The 23870-nt window shown below is 33.6% G+C and overlaps 1 protein-coding gene across 1 annotated transcript in view; it reads right to left on the reverse strand.

Annotated features, from left to right (window-relative positions):
- Positions 1-1012: 1012 nt before the first annotated feature.
- Positions 1013-23870, reverse strand: part of LOC134264636 (uncharacterized) — a 35209-nt gene continuing 12351 nt past the window's right edge. Inside the window, exons 3-11 of the mRNA XM_062746911.1 lie at positions 15544-15804; positions 15165-15427; positions 14394-14963; positions 12686-12950; positions 8644-8817; positions 7790-7884; positions 7565-7718; positions 2026-2288; positions 1013-1773 (exon numbers count right to left, since the gene is read on the reverse strand). Of these exons, the coding sequence (XP_062602895.1) occupies positions 1178-1773; positions 2026-2288; positions 7565-7718; positions 7790-7884; positions 8644-8817; positions 12686-12950; positions 14394-14963; positions 15165-15427; positions 15544-15804 (2641 nt within the window). The 3' untranslated portion in view covers positions 1013-1177. The remainder of the gene's footprint in view (positions 1774-2025; positions 2289-7564; positions 7719-7789; positions 7885-8643; positions 8818-12685; positions 12951-14393; positions 14964-15164; positions 15428-15543; positions 15805-23870) is intronic.

Below are 23870 nucleotides of genomic sequence, written 5' to 3' on the forward strand. Positions count from 1 at the left end.
AAATAATAGCCAAAAATTAGACCTGTTTGAAAATTTGGTATAAGTTTTAAATGCATGATTTCATTACATTTTTGGCTCAATACACAGCCCTAGCCCCATCCACTAAAAAGTTATGGTCAAGATTAAAGTTTTTGCAGACAAAGAGGCAAAAACTATATACCCCCGAATCTTTGACTACGAAAACACAGAAAACACACCACCTGTTCAAAAGTTATGGCCAAGGATAATTTTTTGAAAGGTAGGTCAAACTCCAAGGTCAAAGTTGTTGGTTTCTTTAGAAAGGTCTTGTCACAAGTATTACATATGTGAAGTATGAAAGCCCTAGCCCTTACCGTTCAAAATTTATGGCCAAGGTTAAAGTTTTTAAAAAGTAGGTCAAACTCCAAGGTCAAAGGGTCAAAGTTCTTGATATTAAAGGAAAGGTCTTGTCACAAGGATTAAATAGTAAAGTATGAAAGCCATTTGAAAGTTATTGTCAAGATTTATCTTTTAAAAGTAGGTCAAACTTCAAGGTCAAAAGGCCAAAGTTCTTAGTGTCCATGGAAGGTCTTCTCAAAAGGATTACATATGTGAAGTATAAAAGCCCTAGCCCTTACCGTTCAAAAGTTATGGCCAAGGTTAAAGTTTTTTCATAAGTACGGAAATCTCCAAGGTCAAGGTCAAAATTGTTGGTTTCAGATGAAAGGTCTTGCCACACAAAATACATCAGTGAAATATGAAAGTCCTATTATCTATCGTTCAAAAGTCATGGCCAAAGTAAAAGTTTGGAATGTTTGTAGAAAAGTGGGTCAAACTCCAAGGTCAGGGTCAAAAGGTCAAATTTGGTGGTACCCAAAGAAAGGTCTTGTCACAAGGAATACACATGTGAAATATGAAAGTCAAAGCTCCACTAAATCAAAAGTTATGGGCAAGGTTAATGTTTTGCGGACAAACAGACAGACAGACACCACAAAAACTATATACGGTACCCACAAATATTCGATTATGGGGGCATAAAAATCAAAAGCTAGTATTTTTATTTCGTGATTTTATTTACATTAACAATGTACTACTATATGCAACTGTACGCGGTTTTATAAAGTGTAGGCAACACTGCAACGGTAATATTTCTTTATCCTGAGAGATATTTTTTGTAAAGTAATACCCCAAAATCTTTCCTGAATTCTTCGCTAGCTTGTCAGAGGAAGTCGAAGTGGTTAGATAGTATGTCAACGTCCGGCAATTTAACAAATTCACTATCTTCGAAGCTCTTGAGATACACTGCATTTATAGTGTCTGTACCATTTATCTTACTTTCTCGGAACTGAAGGAATTTTGTCTGAAGAACATGTTTTGCAGACCCTTGAGCGATCATGTAAAATTTTTCAGAATTTTTCGCTTTCTTCTGAAGATCAAAGGTGACGTAACCATAGGTAAGTTTTAATTGGTTGTTTTCGGACGTTATCAACAAGTCACGAAACACTTCATTGAAATATGTCCCCGTGTAGTCCTCAACCGGGCGTTCTAGCGGAATGTCTCTAGGGATGTAAGTGGGGCGTCTCTTGACAGGGTGGGGCATGAAAGGTTGTGGAAAGTTACAAAGCATGGTAGAGTTAAGCCAGGGTTCCTCTTCATTATAAAGATCACTTATATAGGAACTAACTGAAATCCGGAACATTTCGTCGTCGTCTTCACCAGTTGCTGAGATAAAAATACCCAAGTGTTTGTCTGGGAAAAGCGTTATAAGTGACCGGTAACCAAAGAGGTTTCCCGCCTCCTCTAGTATTCTGTGACCTAAAATACACAATGACCCACTGGATCTAATTAAAAAGAACATGTAAACCCTTCATTGTTAAATCACTAAATGTATCTTATATAAAAGGTCCACGATAATTTACATTTCATACTAAACTGATTTACTGGCATTTCATGAATTTTTATCCTCTTTTCTATAAAAGGATTTCCATCATTTAAAAACCGTTTTGATTGGCTTAAGAAAATTTGGTTTTGATACAAAGATGAAAATTATTGATGATTAAGGTTTACCTCTATATTTCCCAACATTGAACCCCAAGCTGTATCCTGAGTATGTTCTAGAATACGGGACCCCTTTGGATTTTACAAAATAGTCCTCTGTACGTGAGGACTGCAGTTGTTGCCATATCAAAAAGAAATCTTCTATCTTCTTTCGGTCCATCAAACGGATGCCCGAGTCCGTCTTTCTATCATTTAACATGAAGTTCATAAATTTCGCCATGTCTTCCGCACTCATCAATATGCAAGCCGCACCACAGAGTTCCGTCCATTGTCTGAAAGAAGGAAAACACGAGAAAAGAGTAGAACTATTAATGAAGAATTCGAATTTTTTTTTGTCCCCCACTTTCTCTGAGAGTGAGGGATATTAATTTGGATTTGTATGACCGTCCGTCTAGCTATCCGTCTGTATTTCTGTCTGTCTATAACACTTTCCCGCGATATCTCGAAAAGCTTTCGGCTTTTGCAATGCAATTTTACATAACTACTCCCTAATGCCTAAAGAAGGTCCCAACTGATTGAGGCCAAAAGAGCAAACTAAGGTCATACTGTCTTTGTGTAAAACTTTCATTTCCGGGCAATATCTCAAGAAGCTATTTCAAGAGCTTTTGCAATGAAATTACATACCATAACTCCCCATGGCTCCGCCCTTAAAGACCCCCTTTTGACCTTCCCTCTAGTTCCGCGCATGGTCTTCTTTTCACTCGGGCCCAATATCCGGCTATTGATTTTGACCCCAAAGTCGCCAAATTAAAGTTACGTGTAAAAATAAAGTGCATAATTAATTACTCTCAACCGTTTTTGAGATTATACAAACGCTAAATAAAGAAACAAAAATAAAATCGAAGTTTTATCTATACAAATATTCATCAATAGTAATGACTTTGAAAACTTCAGTCCCAAGCGTGTCCTGAGTTCATTTGCGGAAGACTTTTTGATGGTCAGTGCTATCAGAGTTTAGACTCTACAAGCTTATCTTGGTGAGCTAGCGCTATAGCATAATAACACACAGAAGATATCTGAACCATATTTTAATTTGCTTAATCGATATATTTTTAATAGGAAGACACATTGGTGCAAAGGGGGGGGGGGTCACAATTCAGAATGGTGAATCTATAAGTGGGCTTCTCGTCGGCAATAGATAACTCTTTTTAACCGAGGTTGCCGCGGTTTTCCGAGCTTTCCGGAAAGATCAGTGAAGTTAGATTAGAAAATCTAGGTATTTATTACAATTCTAGAAATAATGGTCTTGATTTTATAGAACCCAAGTTACTGTTACTGTTACTTTTTGTACATTTCCGTGTAGGTCAGACAACAAAATTCGAAAATTCAGATTATATGTATTTTCAGAAGATGAAACAAAATTGACCTGTCTATATGACATACTCTGAAATGTTTTGTTTCCGGGCTTGTCTGAATTGTCCAGGAAGGTAGTATAACTAAGAAAAGATGTCTAGAATCGTAGCATTATAAATATGACCTAACTTCTTCTTGTACTTTTGTGTGTAGGTTAGACAATGAATAAAAAAAAAATCAGTATCCACATCTAGACTGGTATTGCCAGTGTAATTTCAGAGCATAGTAGTTTACCCAGAATTCCCGACCGTGAAATCGAGCATGGGTATTCGAGAAATATTCACTAACGTATTTAGCGCTCTCAATCTGATTAAAATCAGATCCATTGATCCACTCACATAGATCGCTATACAGGGTGCAAACTACAGTTTTATATGTCTGACATTATCATGTGAGGGACAATTAAACAAAGCTGACCCCTATAAAAAACAATATGAAGCCTTGTAACATGGTCATCTATATAATATATCAATAGAAATTAAGATAAAATTATGATTTCTTTAAATATCAACGAATAATCCATTTATCACTTTGTTCTAACACTGTAGAAACGACATTTCTCCCATTTTGATGAAATTTTCACCATAGGTGTGTCTTGTACAAAACTAGTAAATATGGTGTCGGAAGTTCAACGCATGCACTCGGTTGCCATGGAAACGGATCCATTGAATTCGGCCATTTTTTACTAAATGAAAACATGACAGTTGAGGAAAATTTAATTAAATGAATATTTTCCAGTTTCAAATAAACTCTAACAAAATTACTAGATCATATAATAACATGAACTTATATAAGGTACATAGGGCATATAATCGCTAATTCCAGAAATATTTTTCCTTTAAGAAAAAGGTCATACAAACTCACATGGTTTCTGAAAATTTGAAAAATGGGGCATTTTTTGAGATCTTTTATAATGCTAAATAAGAAAAATTATCCGCGGAAAATTTCCAAATCTTATGTGTATCTCTGTATTAAATAGTGTAAAACTAATTCAAAGCAATTTAGAGTGGCAAAGGATTTACTAGGAGAAATTTTCAAAAATATAATTACCAAAGCAGTAATTAGTTAATCAAGAAAGCACTGAGGACTATGGAAACAAGCAATTTTTTTTAAAAAAAATGAAAATAAAAAAAACCTATGAATATCAAAAAATAAAAAAATGCTATGGTGGAAAGATGTTTATAATTATTAAGAATAAAAAAAATGATTAAAAGAGATTGCCACTTTTCCTTTAGAAGTATTAAGAATAAAATTAAAATTTGTGAAAGTGCAATGATGTGATATTATACAGAAAATAAAAATTATTAACTGCAAATCCGCGTCTATGCACCTTTTAAATTTAAAGTTGCTTATCATTTACTATCGAAAAAATGACAGGTCCCCCTTTTTTTTTTTAGAACATTGAATTTTACTTACATGTATCGCATGAAAACGTACGTTACAAATTTCGTGTTTTATATTCTCTCAGTGAAATATTTTTGAAAATAGGTGATGCATGTGTCTGATTTTAATTGATATTTTATGCAGCCAACATTTACTTGGGGAATTGGTAAAGTTTAAAAGGGTATCTTTTTTGTTCTATTTTTATCCGACTATAAGTTTTCAAAATCTTCTCTACTATCGTCTCCATCATTCAGACACAAGTCTTTTTCACACATGATATCGAAGCGGTTTGATGATCAAGACTCATTTCCATTATTTACTGCATTTACTTCCGAGCGACAATTGATGGTCACATCAATGTTTTCTTGTTTATCTGTTGATACAATGTACATGTATGATTCATGTAGAAAATTCTACTCTGTAAATGAGCCCGCTGTCTGTACTCTTGAAAACTTTGATTTCCGTAAAGCAGTGACACAGATTTTCTGAATTAGCTTGTTTAACTGATTTGTAAATGCTATTAATCGATTATTTTTTTTTTATTTGTATTATTTCGTTAATGATATTATACCCAATACGAAGAATTATTATTATGCTTCCTGTCAGTTTGTCTCTGTATAACCCATACCCTACTATTCTCGCATAATGTTCTTAGGATTTATATAGCGTAAGCATACTATGCCGAAATAGTGCACGGCATACTATGCCGAAATAGTGCACGGCATCCATTTTTGAGGAAAATCCGACAACGCCCATACCGGGAAGCGAACTCACGACCCCGAGATTGTCAGTCCGATGCGCTACCGAATACGCCACAGACGCCGATATCACACCCTTAGTAAATGAAACCACAAAAACAGTACTTGTGATCATACACAATTTTTGGTGGGTTCATATTCTCTTAATTTTAACTTTTTGAAAATAAGGTTAATCTTAATTTACAAATACATGTAATAGATTATTTTCAAATTACGGATCGAGTGCATTGAAATAGAAGTAGAAACAAACCCAAATCGCATGAGACAATAGACCATGTACATGTATATGTAAGAAGTCCATACATGATTATTTACTTATTTTCTTCTCAACTTAATGTATGCTGTATTTTATTACTAAGTATGTAATAAACATATTTATACAGACTCTTTTCCACATCACATCCTGTATCAGCCCTCGACCAATATCAGCCCTCGGGCCTTTGGCCCTCTGGCTGATATTGGTGTCTCGGGCTGATGCAGGATGTGATATGGAAAAGGGTATGTATTATTCTCTGTTTGTAATATATATAAACTTAGTTTCAAATATTTTACACTTAAGATTAAAATTAAACAAATTAATTCTTCTAAAATAGTTTCTTGCAACCCCCCTTCCTTCACTCAAATACTATTCTCTAAAACTATCTGTAGATTAGGGTGAATTCACCATGCATCGGATACCCTTGTACTTCAACAAGTTCTAGCGATACCGCTACCGACGGAAAATTATCAAAATGGAGTTTAACGTTTAGTTTGTGATTAAATTATCAATTTGGGACACAATTATATGCCCTTTATTGAGAAAATATCCTCAAAAATTGACTTTTTAGGGTTAACTCAAATTCACCATGGATCGGACATTATTTACCATGCATCGGTATTTTGACCGGAAAAATATCGTACCGTTATCAAAGTGCTTTATAATACTTGATATGGATATATTTTTATCTTTTATCTAAGAAATAGCCCTCAACTTAAATTTAATTGACGATATAATTGCACAAATGTAGAACAATTCAAGAGACCTCACTCTGCCTTAGAAATGCTTTAAAATGCTTATAATACGGTAATTCGCGTCTTTTTTTCATGGTTTTATCATACTCTGGTTTGTAGAAATAAATTGAGTCAAATTCCAGACGTCATATATCGATAACTTGTATTTTCACTAAAAATATAGTTTTTATTTTCTTTTTCCACAAAAAACAGCTATCAGCTGGGTTCTGTATGAAAATGGTAGTGCTTATCTTTGCATCGGAAAGTGTCTGATGCATGGTTAATTTGTGTCCGATGTACGGAGAAATGAACATACTAGTGAAAACCAGCCCTAAAAAGAATTATACGAACATTGAAGTAAAATTTCTTTAAAATTTATGTAAAATTACCAATCTTTGACTTTATTCACCAAAGTCTGACTCGTTCCGTTGAAGTCGAATTTTAAGAACGATAACTCTAAAAATTGCAAAATCATAAATTTCTGGTTATTCCCCTTTGATGATGTAAAATATGACGTAACATTCTCGGGGTATTTTTATCACAACATGATAATAACAATCGGTATCATTAAAAAAATTAAATCTTCAGCTTTAAGATAGAAACAAATAAATACATGGAACTCTTAAGTTGAAAGAGAATTTATTGTCTAAAGTTGTCCGAAGCAAGGTATGTGTCCGATGCATGGTGAAATCACCCTATACCTAAAGCATGGAACGTTTTAAACTAAAGAAAAAGATTATGACGTACATGTTGCACAAGGTGACGTCATAATAGAGTAGACGAATGTAACAGGTGATGAAAATGAACATTGGGAATGAAGAAAATATTGCCGTTTTTATGTATACAATAACAACAGTCAGCATAATAATAACAATAGTGTTGTGTTTTGCGTGCACTATGCCTTAATAGTAGTCAGGGTTTGACACAAAGTGCACTCGCCTGCGGCTCGTGCACCATGTGTCAAACCCTGACTACTATTTAGGCATAGTGCACGCAAAACAAAACACTATTATATAAATAGACACCATTTCACATGTTTGAAGCTGAATACAAAATTCACGTACCGCAAAAATTGGAAAGACACAGGATGTAGAATCCCTTCATCTAAGACATATCCTGTCGCAACATCAATCACATCCGGATCCAGTTCGGTAAAAAATGAAGAAGAATTCATCCCTAGTGGAGCAAAAATATCCTTTTTTACAAGATTTTCCCATGTTTGACACAAAGTGCACTCCCATTTCCTTTTTTACAAGATTATTACGTTAATCCTTTTTTACAAGATTTTCAGTCTCCTCCCATGTACGTTAATACTCCATACATGAGATTGTTTGTTCTAAAATGGTCGCGGAATCCACCCTCTGTTTTTAAAAGCTGAAGACGTCTAAAATAAAATGATTTTTTGTAATATTTTTTTTGTTTACAGTATTCTTTATTATTATATGATTGAATAATTTCCCTCTATCTGATTGGCTGAGATACAAAGTTCTATGTTAGAAAAATACTACGTTGTATTGACCTGCACGTGACGTTCCAGGTCAATACAAGGAATTATTGCAGGTCAATTTAAGGAATTATTGACCTGCTCCATTTTTTCAGTTACAATGTGTTCTTGTTGAAATTTCTTGTTAAAAAAATTTCAATGAAAGCTAAGAAACAGTCCTGTAGGAGTTTGCTATTATTTAATCATCTGATAATAAAACAGTTATTGCTGTTTTTTAAGGTCAATACAATGATTTAGCCACCTTCGAAGTACAATATTCACTTCGCCCTTCCGGCTCAGTGAATATTATACTCCTCAGGTGTCTAAATCATCGTATTGACCTTAAAAACAGCAATAATTGTATAATATAAACAGGTCCAACATAATCTCTTGATTCAGCTATATACATGTAGCTTGAAATGAGTACAATATATAACTTGATTTATCTATTCAAAATAGTCTGATAAAGCCATTTGTGTAGAGTTTTTCATAAAAAGGTTTTTTCTTATAAGAAATATATAAAAAGTCTTAAGTAAGTGACAATATATAATTGTACTGTGAAATATTTAAAAATTCACCCCAAAGAAGAGAATTTAAAGATTGTAACTTTTGAATAGTAGATCAGCATAGTATTATCGATAATAGGATAAAACCACTTACTCTATGACTTTCTCCCGTTTGAGATCTTTATCTAGTCGGAGGTAGTTATACGGTCTTAAACCCGTTCTGTGGGTCATTACATCAAGAGTATTCACAAACTGGGAGAGAAGAAAAGAGTTTTTGAAAAGTTCCTTGTTACCAAAAAGATGTCGAAGTGTAGTGTTCAAGTCATATCTGAAATAATGAAAAAAAAGTAAGCAAGCTCACATACCCCACGCTCCCCCAAAAATCAAAGTGCTGAAAATCCCAGAAAAAATAAAGGAATCAGAATTTCCCGGTTATATGCACATCTACACATTGTGTCCTTAATATCTGCAAAGTTTGACGAAATTCTGTGCATCGGTTTAAGAGGAGTTGCACTGACAAACTGTTCATCTCAATATTCAAGGTATAGCCAAAAATCTAAGTTTTAAGTGCGGAAATTCGCATAGAAAATAAAGGAATCGGAATTTCCTGGTAATATGCACATCTACACATTGTGTCCTAAATATCTATTAAGTTTGACGAAATTCTGTGCAGCGGTTTTAGAGGAGTTCAAACTGTTCATCTCTATATTCAAGACATGGCCAAAAATCTAAATTGAAAAGAGCCGAAATTCCCAGAAAAATAAAGGAATCGGAATTTCATTGTAATATGCACATCTGCACATTGTGTCCTAAATATCCCTAAAGTTTGACGAAATTCTGTGCAGCGGTATAAGAGGAGTTGCGCTGACAAACTGTTCATCTCTATATTCAAGGTATGGCCAAAAATCTAAGTTGAAAAGTGCCGAAATTCCCGAAAAAAATAAAGGAATCGGAATTTCCTCGTAATATGCACATCTACACATTGTGTCCTAAATATTTGCAAAGTTTGATGAAATTCTGTGGAGATGTTAAAGAGGAGTTGCGCTGACAAAAAACAGGACTGACGAACTGACTGACTGACTGACGGACTGACTGACTGACTGACTGACACTCTGACGGACGGGTCAAAAACATTATACCTCGCGCAACTTGTTGCTTGGGGTATGATAAAAGGTGAACATAAAGAACAGCGTTCAGTCTCCAAAGATCTAAAAACTACGATCGTATACATATCTGTGAACAGGGCATACACATGGAACTCCGGGAATTTTAGAGGAGGAGTAAGTATCCCGTGTTGACTGGTCACACCCGTCATGATCCCTACGTTATAATCAGGAAGAAGGTAAATTCTTACTCATATTCTATAAAGAAACAAAGGCCTAACATTTAAAGTGAAACATGTCAACTAAAATTCGACCCAATGATAGATTATGTTCGCTATTAAGGACCATAGAATATACAAAACTTTAATCCCTACAGCATCAACTTCAGAGTCCGTAGACTGCCTCGGTCCAAGAACTGATCTTTCATTGAACATATTCTTGAGTATTGACTAAGTTGGAACATATAAACATGGTATGTATAGGTGACAGTTGAATATAACTGCATAAACAAGCATTTTTAAGAGTATTGCATAAGCAATACAAGGGGCGATCAAAAAGTTTGCGAACTAATTAAAAAACTTCCATAAAACAATTAAAATTGGGTTTCAGTGGTTTACCGTTCTGCCTATGCGCGAATCACGTGATCCAAGCAGTCACGTGACATGCTTCATAGCATTCTTTTTATAGAGGCTAAAATGTTACCATGTTAGTTATTTCTTTATAACAAGAACAGTCTGTCAGAAATGGCCTAATCTTGGGAAAAGGAAGGTGATCATTCTCCAGAAAGAGCATGGTGACCATCCATTGGCGGATCCAGAGGGGGGGTTCCGGGGGTTTATTTTTGGAGAGTGCGAGGGGATAAAACGTTTTCCGAGATTATATACATTTGTATTTGTACGTCCCACTTATTTATTGAATACAGAGATTCTCACACATTAAGTTTCCTCCAATCACCTTCTCTATTATACTTTTTTATGAGAGAATGGTAGAAAATATTCTACTTATTTTTATATATCTAGATCTTGTATGTAGCATGCGAAGTTTAATATGATATTGGATTCCCGCGATCTTTGGCTGTGTTGGCTATACTTGTACCGTTTTTTATCATATCTAGATCTACTGAAGGAACTAACATGTAACTCTGTTTTAAAGCCCACCCGCATCCCACCCCCCAAAAAGTTTTTTCAAATTCTTAAAGAAATTTTTTTATACTCTTCGGAAATGATACAAATCCATTCAATTTTAAGGCTTCCGTAGTTTTTGAAACGTGTTTTTTTTTTTTTTTTGGTTTTGTTTATTTTGTATTTTTTGTTTTGTTCGTACTGGGGGTACGCTTTTTTTTTTAAAAAAAAAGGCCATAAAACAAAGATAGTATTTAGCACAACCTTAGATATTTCCATACAAGTCTGTGAATCTTTGCTTGAGAGTATGTATGGGGGGGGGGTAAGAGGGGAACAACCCTGGAACCCCCCGGGGCCCTTTCAAAAATTGCTGGATCCGCCCCTGCCATCACAACCTGAGTCCTCCGTCTAAGAAACGGCGTTTTATCCTGGTATGGGTATAGAACGGGCGCATTCTTGTAATTGAATCTGATACCTTTTAAATCTAAAGTAAACTATATTTTAGGGATTTAATAATTACATTATTGTAAAGATATTCAACTATTTTTCTAGCTTAACTTGGCGATCTTTCATATCAGATTACGCAACTAAGGACACATCTCTTTCACTGGGCAGCAGAGTGTCATTTTTTTTTTAAAACCATTTCCCTCGAATTCTTTCACTTAAAAAATCAATCAAATAAATGATTGAAGTCCTGGAAAGTCTTTTGTCTTCATAAACCTTGTACAAGTTACTTAGTGGCAATCTCTACCCAGAGTTATCATTCGCTTCGCTACAATAGAAGTATAAGTGGTACGATAACTCTGGGTAGAGATTGATTCAGTGGTTTCAAATTAAGTAATTATGCTACTGGCCTGCAAAGGAATTAGGCTAAGTTATAAGTTAAAACTTTACAGCCGTTCGTTTCTCGAGTAAGACTGAGTGTTTCAACCAGTTTTTGTTACAAGTTACTTACACATTGACGTCATTTTCACATTGTGACGTCACAATCATGAAACCGGGCAAAACGTTATTTATCATGTACTACTATCATATTGACGTCATTTTCACATTGTGACTTTATTTTAATGTTGGAAAAGGCAACCCCTCCCCCATTTTGATGTCATTTTCAAGGCAATATTTGTTTGGATACGCCATGTAAAATTTACAATAAAATTTCATAGAACATCCAGAAAGAGGTAAACATTTCATATTTTATGGAACAATAGTGTCCCAACACATACCTGAAGTACATTGTAACGGGATTTTCGGATGTCAAATGTTCATATCAAAAAAGTTTATCTTAGTTCCACTTAGGTCGAAAAAACGTCGTTTCGAGGTTGCGCCGCTTGGACAAACCATTGCTTACAAAAACTTTACTAATTTATCAAAAAATAAAATTTATGATTTGTGGTTTATTTTTTAGATAGAAATGATGATGATAACTTAAAATTTTAAATATCAATAATTGAATTCTGGTTGTAACGCTGTATTTGATTGGATAAAAAATTTACTTCATATCGTATAAAATGGGTTGCCTACGTCACAATGACTTTCGTCAAAAACGTATCAATCCGCTTGACGTTACATTCAAATTTTGTACAAATTGAAGTCATTTTGTTAGAACAATCTTCTTTTTTTCTTACATCAAATGAATGAAAATTAAATTATAAGCAATGAATTTAATAGCTACCTATTTTATACGGTATAAACTGGGTTGGAACAGTTTACGCTTTTTTATAAACCGCTTCGCGGTTTATAAAGCGTAAACTGCCCCAACCAAGTTTATACCGTATAAAATGGGTAGCTATTAAATTCATTCCTTAAATGAATTTAAAAATATTTCACTTCTCAATGGCCCTGAGTACCGATTGTAAAACTAAATTTTACAGCCCTCCACTGGCAAGAAGCGGCGTCTCTTTGGGTAAAAAATTCTCGTAAGGGACAAATAACAACAAACAAACAAAGTTATATTATTGAAAACGTATCATACCTTGTATCATTACTCATATACTTTTGTATAAGAAGATTGGCAAATATTTTTGTCAAAGAACCAATTCCAAAAACAGTTTTTGATGTCACTGCTTGTCTAGATTCCAAGTCCTTGTAACCATACGCCTTAGAGAAGACAGTCTTTCCGTCTTTAACAACTGCTACTACCATGCCTGGATTTTGATTCCATCGACAAGCCTCAAATGTCGCCTGTAATGTAGTATCTAAGATGCCTTCCTTGCTCATTTTATTATCTTCCGGTTTAACTAAAAGAGGAAGAGTTTTTCCAAGCATATATCATTTCTGTTAAAGTTCTTTAAACATATCTCATTCCTCCAGACTAACCCATCTGTATATTAAAATTTTAAAACTACTGCAGATTTGAGACCAAATAAATAAAACATAAATATATCAATAAAATATAATGTTTCAGTTGTAAATCGCTTTGAAATTGGTGAAAAATAAGCATTTTTATCATTTTTTGTCAATAAATATATGTTCCCCCCCCGTGTCACACAAAAAGCTTTGGTATGAACTTGCGAAATAACATTCCATATAACCAGTAAAAAGGAATTTTTGTGACACTGGGGGGAAAGATGTTTTAAAAATATTTTCCGTTTTCCGTTGATTTCTATAGTGAAAAACACAAGTTTTACCAGAATTTTAAAGTTATCTCTCTTTGTTTTCCCAAATAAGTAATGTTAATTGAAAATCCATATAATTATCTATAAAATATATTAAAAATTTATCGAATATGTTAACTTTTGAAAATTGACTTAGAGGTAGGCGGGAGAACAATACTATCGTTCGCAATTCTTTGGTCTATTTTCATTATATAGCTTTGCACTCAAGGAAACTAGAGTAAGACCGTTTATTGTTGTTGTTTTTTGTTTGTTTGTTTTTTTAATTTTATGAATGAAGTTATCACGGTCACTTTCTGGGTATTAAACAAACTAACTATATACATAGTTATGTTTGGGAAGGTACCCTCTTCTGAAATTAAGAATTTCATGGTCCCAGGGTCAGTGGATCTGGTGTTAGGGTGGGGCTATATTGATTATATAATGAAAATGAGTCTTTTGAAAATCTTCTCCTGTGTTCCTGGGTACGAAGCAGATGGACTACCTATGTAACTATGATGAGCAAAGATTCTTCTGATGAATTGTAAATTTCAAGGCCCCTGGGTCAGGGGTACCATAAGGAGGGGTCTAATTATACTCTGAAAATGAAGTAAATAAATGCTTTGAAATATACCCCTTGGTATTAGTCAAACATTTATGTTGAGCAAGGGTGCCTTTTCCAAAATTGTGAAATGTGTCGCTCCAGGGTCAGGGGTTCCTGTGGGGTGGAGGCACTAGTGATTATTTCTGAATATTACTAATAAGTTGAAATGCATTAATCTTTTGTTCCCCTACTCTGCCTACTCTGGGTATTTAAAAGTAACCATTGTAAGCTTGCTGAGTGTATAGGTCTGATGAGTAATGGTGTCACTTTCAAAATTGTGAATATCATGGCATCTGGCTTAAAACATGAACCAAATTCTATAGTTGGAAAGTTGTTACATGATGCTCAGGTGACCTATAAGGCCCATGGGCCTCTTTTTTTTTTTAAATAAAAGGACTAATTATTCTATTTAAATAGATTTAAACTCAATGTTGTATTGAGGTGATTTTAAGAAAGAAAAAAAAACTATAATAGTGTATATATACCATAGGTCAAGTGTGGTTGTCTGATGAAATCACTTTTCTCGAAATGCCGTAAATGTGCCATATTTATGTAGCCTGGTCTAGTCAAATCACTTGCTTCAAATTCCACAGATCTCTTTTTGAAAGCATGGGACGCAATTCCCGTGCTTATCATGTTGAATTTATAGGATTTAGAATTTCTTCGAATCAAATCAAAGACGACATATCCATACTGAAGTTTTAGCGAACCATTATTTTCCGTGACTGTAATATCCCTATATAAATCATTGTGGTATTTTCCAACAAAATCACTTGCTGGTCTATCAAGAGGAATTTCTTTATAAGTCTTCTCACTTCTTTTCCTGATAGGCTTTTTGTTGAAAGGTTCTGGGAAGGTACATATAGTGGAGGCGTTTAGCCAGGGTTCCTGATTGTTGTATAAATCAGCGAGGTAGGAACTGACAGAGATCCGGAACAAATCGTCCTTGTCTTGGCCAGTCATGGCGATAAAGATGCCCAAGTTCTGGTCGGGGTAGAGGGTCAGTATTGAACTGTATCCGAAAATATCCCCCATTTCTTCCAAAATTCTATGATCTGAAATCACACAGTGTAATTTTTAAATCAAATTACTTGTAATATGCCATGAAAAAAAATCAAATTCCCTCAAAGAAACTGAAAAATAAAATTATGCATTTTGGCTAATTTCACTTTCTTTAACTTTCACATAACATGATATTTATTATCTCAATATCATATGACTTAAACAATAAACAACAAAATTGTATAATTACTTACTTCTGTATATTCCAGTCTTTAAACCAAGAGCATAGCCTGTGTATTCTCTTGAGAAAGGTACTCCTTTTGTAGTTGTGAAATATTCTTCAATCTTGGATGATCGCAAAAGATTCCAAGAGAGGAACATGTCCTTCATCTCTTCTTTTCCAACGAGTCTTTTACCAGAGTCAGTGATTCCATCGTTTAACAGGAATTTTATAAATTGTGCCATGTCATCAGCACTGACTGTTATGCAAGCAGCACCGCATAACTCGGTCCATTTTCTTGTATATTAATAGTTTGAAAAGATTAAATAAATATTCTTTGATGCTTGCACTCATTTATAAAAAAAAAGGTTGAGAAAAAATATTGAATTTATTTCAGCGTTTATAATGAATACCTTAATAGCTCAAAAGAAACGGGATAAAGATGTTCATTTTCCTGTATGTATCCAGTTGAAATGTTGATGAGATTCGGATTCATCGTTGTAAAAAAACTAGAATCAGTCATACCAACAGGCTCAAAGAATTCCTGCTTTATCAGCTCCTCCCAAGGTTTTCCACCCAATCGTTCACCCATGTTCGTGAGAAGCCCATACAAAATATTATTGTAGAAGAAACTGTCTCGAAAACTTCCACGAGGTTCGAATTTCTGTATACGTCTTAAAATAGATTAAAGGAAAAAAATTAAATTAAGAAAAGCAAATTCAAAGAATTGTGGTCCACCACTTTTGGTGTCTTTGTGGGTCAAAAGTCATTTTTATCTTGTCACAGGTAATGCACATGTCAAATATAAAAAATTAACAATATAATTCATACAATCATAGATTATAAATTTTTCTGACTTTATAAGTCAAAGTGCAGTCAATTATATTGGAATCCTCTGAAATCAAAGAACAGTCCTCTTATTTTATCAATCAATCCTAACGCATTATCAATCGCCTGTTGTAAATTCTAAAAATTCATTCGCTGCAAGGGGATGCCTTGTATTCAAAGCATTTTTAATGATATACAACTACCATGTATAAATCTACTTTGATATTGATGCCTTATCCTGTGCAGAATCCTGCATCCCTCTTATCTCAATCTATAAACCACTCATAATTAAGTAAAGCTTTTAAAGGTAAAGGATTTTAAACCTGCAACTACAAGCCTTGAAATTGTTTAAATACATTTACATGCATTAGAAATATTTATCTGATTTTGTTGGAAGGTTATTTTTTTAAATATTGATATTTCAAGTGTGAAAATTATCTTCCACAACTTCCAATTTCTTGGTTTTATATAATTTTTTAGTCAACATCACTCATGAACCGGCATTTTTTCGCTAAAGAAGGCTTTATTCAGTCAATAAAAGAGCAGTAAATATACCTTGAGTACTTGTCATTCACAGTAAACAATCACTTTTGAAACTAAGTTTCTTTAATAACCATCATCTTAAATCAAAGGAAGCAACACTCGTCTCTAACATTTTTTGACCAACGACCAAGTGTAGCAAAGTAAATTTATTATAACCCCGAAACGTCTTCAGTTTCCCTTTACATGTAGCATACATTGTATCTTTTGCACATATTTATTATTCTGTTAAAAGCTTCCAATATTTACAAACAAGTAGTTTTCTGATAGAATTTTTAACAAATGATAATGCGCAGATCAATTAAGGAAAATGATTTTTTTATTCACAAGCACAGTCTTGAGTTTTTCATCATATTACTAACATTAATGTTCAAGTTATCTCCCCCTAACCTTCTACTCAATGATTTTATGTAAATTCTCGCCAAAATTCACCTAGGCTCAGACTATGTACTATATAAGGCTTTAGTCAATCGGTACAGATTAGATAGCCTCATGAGTGCTTATCAAGAACTTTGTTATACTGAGTTCGACTTACTAACATTGTATCAAAGTGTTTGTCAAACCAACAGTACATTTCTAAATCTACTCAAATCTCGAAAGATAACATGGCTTAAATTATACATTGTTTATTAACAACGCCCTTTTCTTAACCAATATCATCCATGAAATATATATTTACAATTTCAAAATCATGTCTGAGAGAATGTTTCATGATTCTGTCAGGAAATGAACGGTACACATAGTGAATATGCCTTTCCATCGGTTTCCGGTGCTTGTAAATAATGAGCTGATTTTTGGTTTGTCTTTTTATATTGATAACGGTCAGAAAAGTCACGAGTATCAGATCATTGGCCTTGTCATGATTTGCATTTTGGTCCTTAAGACGTTTTCTTTTTCTAAATTTTAAAATCATTTGTTTATACAAAATTTAAGAGAATGCTATTTCTATCTATTTGTAATGGTGTTCTGCAGGTTTCATGCATTTCGCTCGCCCCAGTAAATCAAATTTATTACCGGTATAAGTCACTTTGTGTCTAAATATATTACATCAAAATATTTTCGATGCATTGCCAATGAAATTCAAACGGACAAAGCTGGGGGAGGGTCTTTTACCGTTAGGTCAACATACTTATATCTGTAGCAAAAAGGATCTGTCATGATCCTCCTTATAGTTTTGACTTCTGACAAATTCTTTTTACCCTTGTCTCTCTTATATAGAAATTGAATTAAAAAAACAATTCATACAATCATGGGTTATAAAGTTTTCTGACTTTCTAAGTGAGAGTGCAGTCAATTATATTGGAATCCTCCTAAATCAAAGAACAGTCCTCTTACTTTATCAATCAAAATGGTCTTTCGCCTGTTGTAAATTCTAAAAATTCACTCGCTGGGAGGGGATGCCTTCTATTTAAAGCATTTTTAATGATATACAACTACCATGTATTAATCTACTTTGATACCGGTATTAATGCCTTATCCTGTGCAGAATCATGCATCCCTCTTATCTCAATCTATAATCCACTCATAATTAAGTAAAGCTTTTAAAGGTAAAGGATTTTAAACCTGCAACTACAAGCCTTGAAATTGTTTAAATACATTTACATGCATAAAAAATATTTATCTGCTTTTGTTGGAAGGTTATTTTTTTGAATATTGATATTTCAAGTGTGAAAATTATCTTCCACAACTTCCAATTTCTTGGTTTTATATAATTTCTTAGTCAACATCACTCATGAATCGGCATTTTTTCCCTATAGAAGGCTTTATTCAGTCAATAAAAGAGCAGTAAATATACCTTGAGTACTTGTCATTAACAGTAAACAATCACTTTTGAAACTAAGTTTCTTTAATAACCAGCATCTTAAATCAAAGGAAGCAACACTCGTCTCTAACATTTTTTGACCAATGACCAAGTGTAGTAAAGTAAATTTATCTTAACCCCGAAACGTCTTCAGTTTCCCTTTACATGTCGCATATCTTTTGCACATATTTATTATTCTGTTAAAAGCTTCCAATATTTACAAACAAGCAGTTTTCTGATAGAAATTTTAACAAATGATAATGCGCAGATCAATTAAGGAAAATGATTTCTTTTATCCACAAGCACAGTCTTGAGTTTTTCATCGTAATACTAACATTAATGTTCTAGTTATCTCCCCCTAACCTTCTACTCAATGATTTTATGCAAATTCTCGCTAAACTTCACCTAGGCTCAGACTATGTACTATATAAGGCTTTAGTCAATCGGTACAGATTAGATAGCCTCATGAGTACTTATCAAGAACTTTGTTATACTGAGTTCGACTTACTAACATTGTATCAAACTGTTTGTCAAACCAACAGTACATTTCTAAAGGCCACTCAAATCTCGAAAGATAACATGGCTTAAATTAGACATTGTTTATTAACAACGCCCTTTTCTTAACCAAGATCATGCATGAAATATATATTTACATTTTCAAAATAAATGAGAGAATGTTTCATGATTCTGTCAGGAAATGAACGGTACACATAGTGAATATGCCTTTCCATCGGTTTCCGGTGCTTGTAAATAATGAGCTGATTTTTGGTTTGTCTTTTTATATTGATAACGGTCAGAAAAGTCACGAGTATCAGATCATTGGCCTTGTCATGATTTGCATTTTGGCCCTTGAGACGTTTTCTTTTTCTAAATTTTATTTAAAATCATTTGTTTATACAAAATTTAAGAGAATGCTATTTCTATCTATTTGTAATGGTGTTCTGCAGGTTTCATGCATTTCGCTCGCCCCAGTGAATCAAATTTAATACCGGTATAAGTCACTTTGAGTCTAAATATATTACATCAAACTATTTTCGACGCATTGCCAATGAAATTCAAACGGACAAAGCTGGGGGAGGGTCTTTTACCGTTAGGTCAACATACTTATATCTGTAGCAAAAAGGATCTGTCATGATCCTCCATATAGTTTTCACTTCTGACAAATTCTTTTTACTCTTGTCTCTCTTATATAGAAATTGGATTAAAAAACAATTCATACAATCATGGGTTATAAAGTTTTCTGACTTTCTAAGTGAGAGTGCAGTCAATTATATTGGAATCCTCCTAAATCAAAGAACAGTCCTCTTATTTTATCAATCAAAATGGTCTTTCGCCTGTTGTAAATTCTAAAAATTCACTCGCTGGGAGGGGATGCCTTCTATTTAAAGCATTTTTAATGATATACAACTACCATGTATTAATCTACTTTGATACCGGTATTAATGCCTTATCCTGTGCAGAATCATGCATCCCTCTTATCTCAATCTATAATCCACTCATAATTAAGTAAAGCTTTTAAAGGTAAAGGATTTTAAACCTGCAACTACAAGCCTTGAAATTGTTTAAATACATTTACATGCATAAAAAATATTTATCTGCTTTTGTTGGAAGGTTATTTTTTTAAATATTGATATTTCAAGTGTGAAAATTATCTTCCACAACTTCCAATTTCTTGGTTTTATATAATTTCTTAGTCAACATCACTCATGAATCGGCATTTTTTCCCTATAGAAGGCTTTATTCAGTCAATAAAAGAGCAGTAAATATACCTTGAGTACTTGTCATTAACAGTAAACTATCACTTTTGAAACTAAGTTTCTTTAATAACCAGCATCTTAAATCAAAGGAAGCAACACTCGTCTCTTATATTTTTTGACCAATGACCAAGTGTAGTAAAGTAAATTTATCTTAACCCCGAAACGTCTTCAGTTTCCCTTTACATGTCGCATATCTTTTGCACATATTTATTATTCTGTTAAAAGCTTCCAATATTTACAAACAAGTTGTTTTCTGATAGAAATTTTTAACAAATGATAATGCGCAGATCAATTAAGGAAAATGATTTCTTTTATCCACAAGCACAGTCTTGAGTTTTTCATCATATTACTAACATTAATGTTCAAGTTATCTCCCCCTAACCTTCTACTCAATGATTTTATGCAAATTCTCGCTAAACTTCACTTAGGCTCAGACTATGTACTATATAAGGCTTTAGTCAATCAGTATAGATTAAATAGCCTCATGAGTGCTTATCAAGAACTTTGTTATACTGAGTTCGACTCACCAACATTGTATCAAAGTGTTTGTCAAACCAACAGTACATTTCTAAAGGCCACTCAAATCTCGAAAGATAACATGGCTTAAATTAGACATTGTTTATTAACAACGCCCTTTTCTTAACCAAGATCATGCATGAAATATATATTTACAATTTCAAAATCATGTCTGAGAGAATGTTTCATGATTCTGTCAGGAAATGAACGGTACACATAGTGAATATGCCTTTCCATCGGTTTCCGATTTTGGTTTGTCTTTTTATATTGATAACGGTCAGAAAAGTCACGAGTATCAGATCATTGGCCTTGTCATGATTTGCATTTTGGCCCTTAAGACGTTTTCTTTTTCTAAATTTTAAAATCATTTGTTTATACAAAATTTAAGAGAATGCTATTTCTATATACTAGTATATGTCTTGGTGTTCTGCAGGTTTCATGCATTTCGCTCGCCCCAGTAAATCAAATTTAATACCGGTATAAGTCACTTTGTGTCTAAATATATTACATCAAAATATTTTCGATGCATTGCCAATGAAATTCAAACGGACAAAGCTGGGGGAGGGTCTTTTACCGTTAGGTCAACATACCTATATCTGTAGCAAAAAGGATCTGTCATGATCCTCCTTATAGTTTTCACTTCTGACAAATTCTTTTTACCCTTGTCTCTCTTATATAGAAATTGGATTTGAAAAACAATAAATCAATTTTGAAAAGTGGGTGAAAAGTAGGTCAAGGTCTTAAGATCAGAAATCATAGTGTATTTAGAAAGGCCTTGTCAAAAGCAAAAGATAGCACTATCTCTTCTCATTCAGAATTCATGACCAAGGTTAAAGTTTTAAAAAGTAGGTCAAACTTCAAGGTCATGAGGTCAAAATTGATAGCGTTTTTAGGAAGGTCTTGTTGCAGGTAAAGCATCTTAATATGAAAGCCCTATATCTTCTCATTCAAAAGTAATGGCCAATTCAAAACAATGTTTAATTTCTTTTAAAGTAGGTCAGACTTGATGGTCAAGGCTGCAGCGTCAAAAAATCATAATAAATTTAGAAAAGCCTTGTCACAGGCATCTTCGCTAGCCAAGGGTTTCCCATCCGAGATCTACTCTACAACACTTGGCAGATTTAGTCCTATCAAACGGGAACTTTAATTGCGCCGCCTATCGCCGTAATTGAGTTAAGTCCCTTGAAGCTCTTTAATATTCGTCCAATGAAAATAACTGTAAGAGACGTAAATCAATATGACGTTTGAAACAATATGGCGACATCCATGCAATTTGATATGGAATATAACCCAACAGCCCATACAGCTGTTGGCACACCTCAAAAGTGGTAGAAAATATCGTTCTTCGTGATTTTTGTCAAGAGTTTGACAGCGCTTTCTACATGCTGCCGTATCAATTATTATCAAAGAGCAGTGACATTTGATTGGCTTCAATTGATGCATCTAAAATGCGGAACACGGACTTACGTGGTCCTTTCAATAATTCTTGAAAACAGATATAATCAAAAGAAAACATTTCAAATTAATTACTCCATTGTTTTTTTAGCATCAATCACGTCCTAACTTTCATCCCTTGTAAATAATACTCTTCTTTTGCATAAAACACGAACAGACTTTAAGTCAGCCGGAAATCATCGATTAGTAAAAACCTTGCGTAGACTGGGACTTCGCAGCCAATCAAATTCGTTTGTGCGAGTTCTAAAATTTTCAGCCAAATCTGCCAAGGGTTGTAGAGTAAATTTCGGATTGGAAGCCCTTGGCTAGCGAAGATGTGTCACAGTTAATATAATATTTAATATGAAAGTCTTATCTCTTCTCAATCAGAAGATATGACCAAGGTTAAAGTTTTTGTGACGGACTGACAGGCGGACAGACAAATGAGATTTAATGTCCCCTCGTTTTCGCGAAAGCTGGGGACAATAATTGTTGTGTTCTCTTCTTTACCAGGAACAAATTTTATGTCCGATAATGCAGTGAAATATCAGACTTTGAAAGGTGCATGGACACAGTTTTAACTTTTTTTTTTTTACCAAATCTAATGTTTACAATTCATACTTAAGGCTATTCTAATGATCAGCAAAAATTTGTACATCATTTGTTGATTTACAAAGGAGATTCAGAACTAAGAATTCTTCATAATATAAACAAGGCTCGTGCCTTGTTTTTGTGTACATATAAAAAATATTATGTTTATAAAAGAACATGATTCAGCAAATCACTAGAAACTGTCTGATTGTATTTAGAATTAACTTATTCATTGAAAAAATCTGCTTTGAAAGAACATATATCAGCATGTTTAACCTATGTAAACAAAAACATGGCACGGGCCTTGTTTACATAACAAAGGTTTGGAGCTCTAAATCTGTTTTGTATCTTGACAACTGAAATTCAAAATTTTGATGATCTTTGGAAATATCTTAGTTAAGTATTTGCAAATATAAAAAATGGAATGAAAATTTTTGGCTGAAACTGTGTCCATGCCCCTTTAACAGGTATTGACGGTGGTTCTCCCGATCACTTTTATTATAATGTGTTTCGTAAAAAAAAATTCAAGAAGTTTTGAAGATCACCACCAAAAAATAAACTACATCGTACTGTAAGGCTTGTCGTCACAGATGTTCCTCAAACGCTACACCTAATCCCTTTGTTTTGAATTTCAAATTATTCTTTTAGCCAATAAGAAAGATACAGTTTAATTTGTGAAAGCTCCTTTTTAGACTAATTTTTGTGAAAAAATCACGAGAGCCTATGAAGAGCGCGGATCTGTACAACCACTATTAATTATTGAGGTAGTCCGATCCTCAGGTTTAGAAAATCAGGCAATGGATAATTGAAATGCTTATGAATTCTCAAAGTAATGTGTATTTATCCATGGTATTTTTAAACATCATCTTTAAAGTTAATCATATATTATATATGGAAAAATAGTACATCTGTAATAAATTTTCAGGAAATGCGAATAAAATCACCTACTTTGCATATCCTAATTGAAAACTTGAAAAGTGTTAATCAATAGATTTTAGGACGACAAATAAATAAATAATAAGTATCGGCTTGTGATGATTTTTTATTTTTATACTTACCGGTATATATGGTATTCAGGAGGCTTGGGGTCAATAAATAAACCATCATATATAACTTAATTTTTAGATATGGTATTTTACTCTGTCTACCATCATTTGGCAAAGAAAAAATCAATGTAATTTTAAAAATTTTCACTTTTGTATATCTTTATTTGGATATCTTCACCTAAAGGACATCAATATAACTTAAAAATGGTCATAACCGCCCAACCCTC

This window comes from Saccostrea cucullata, unplaced genomic scaffold (genome assembly GCF_032062105.1).
Source record: "Saccostrea cucullata isolate Sc308-1 unplaced genomic scaffold, CSIRO_AGI_Scuc_v1 ctg1225, whole genome shotgun sequence".
Taxonomy (NCBI): domain Eukaryota; kingdom Metazoa; phylum Mollusca; class Bivalvia; order Ostreida; family Ostreidae; genus Saccostrea; species Saccostrea cuccullata.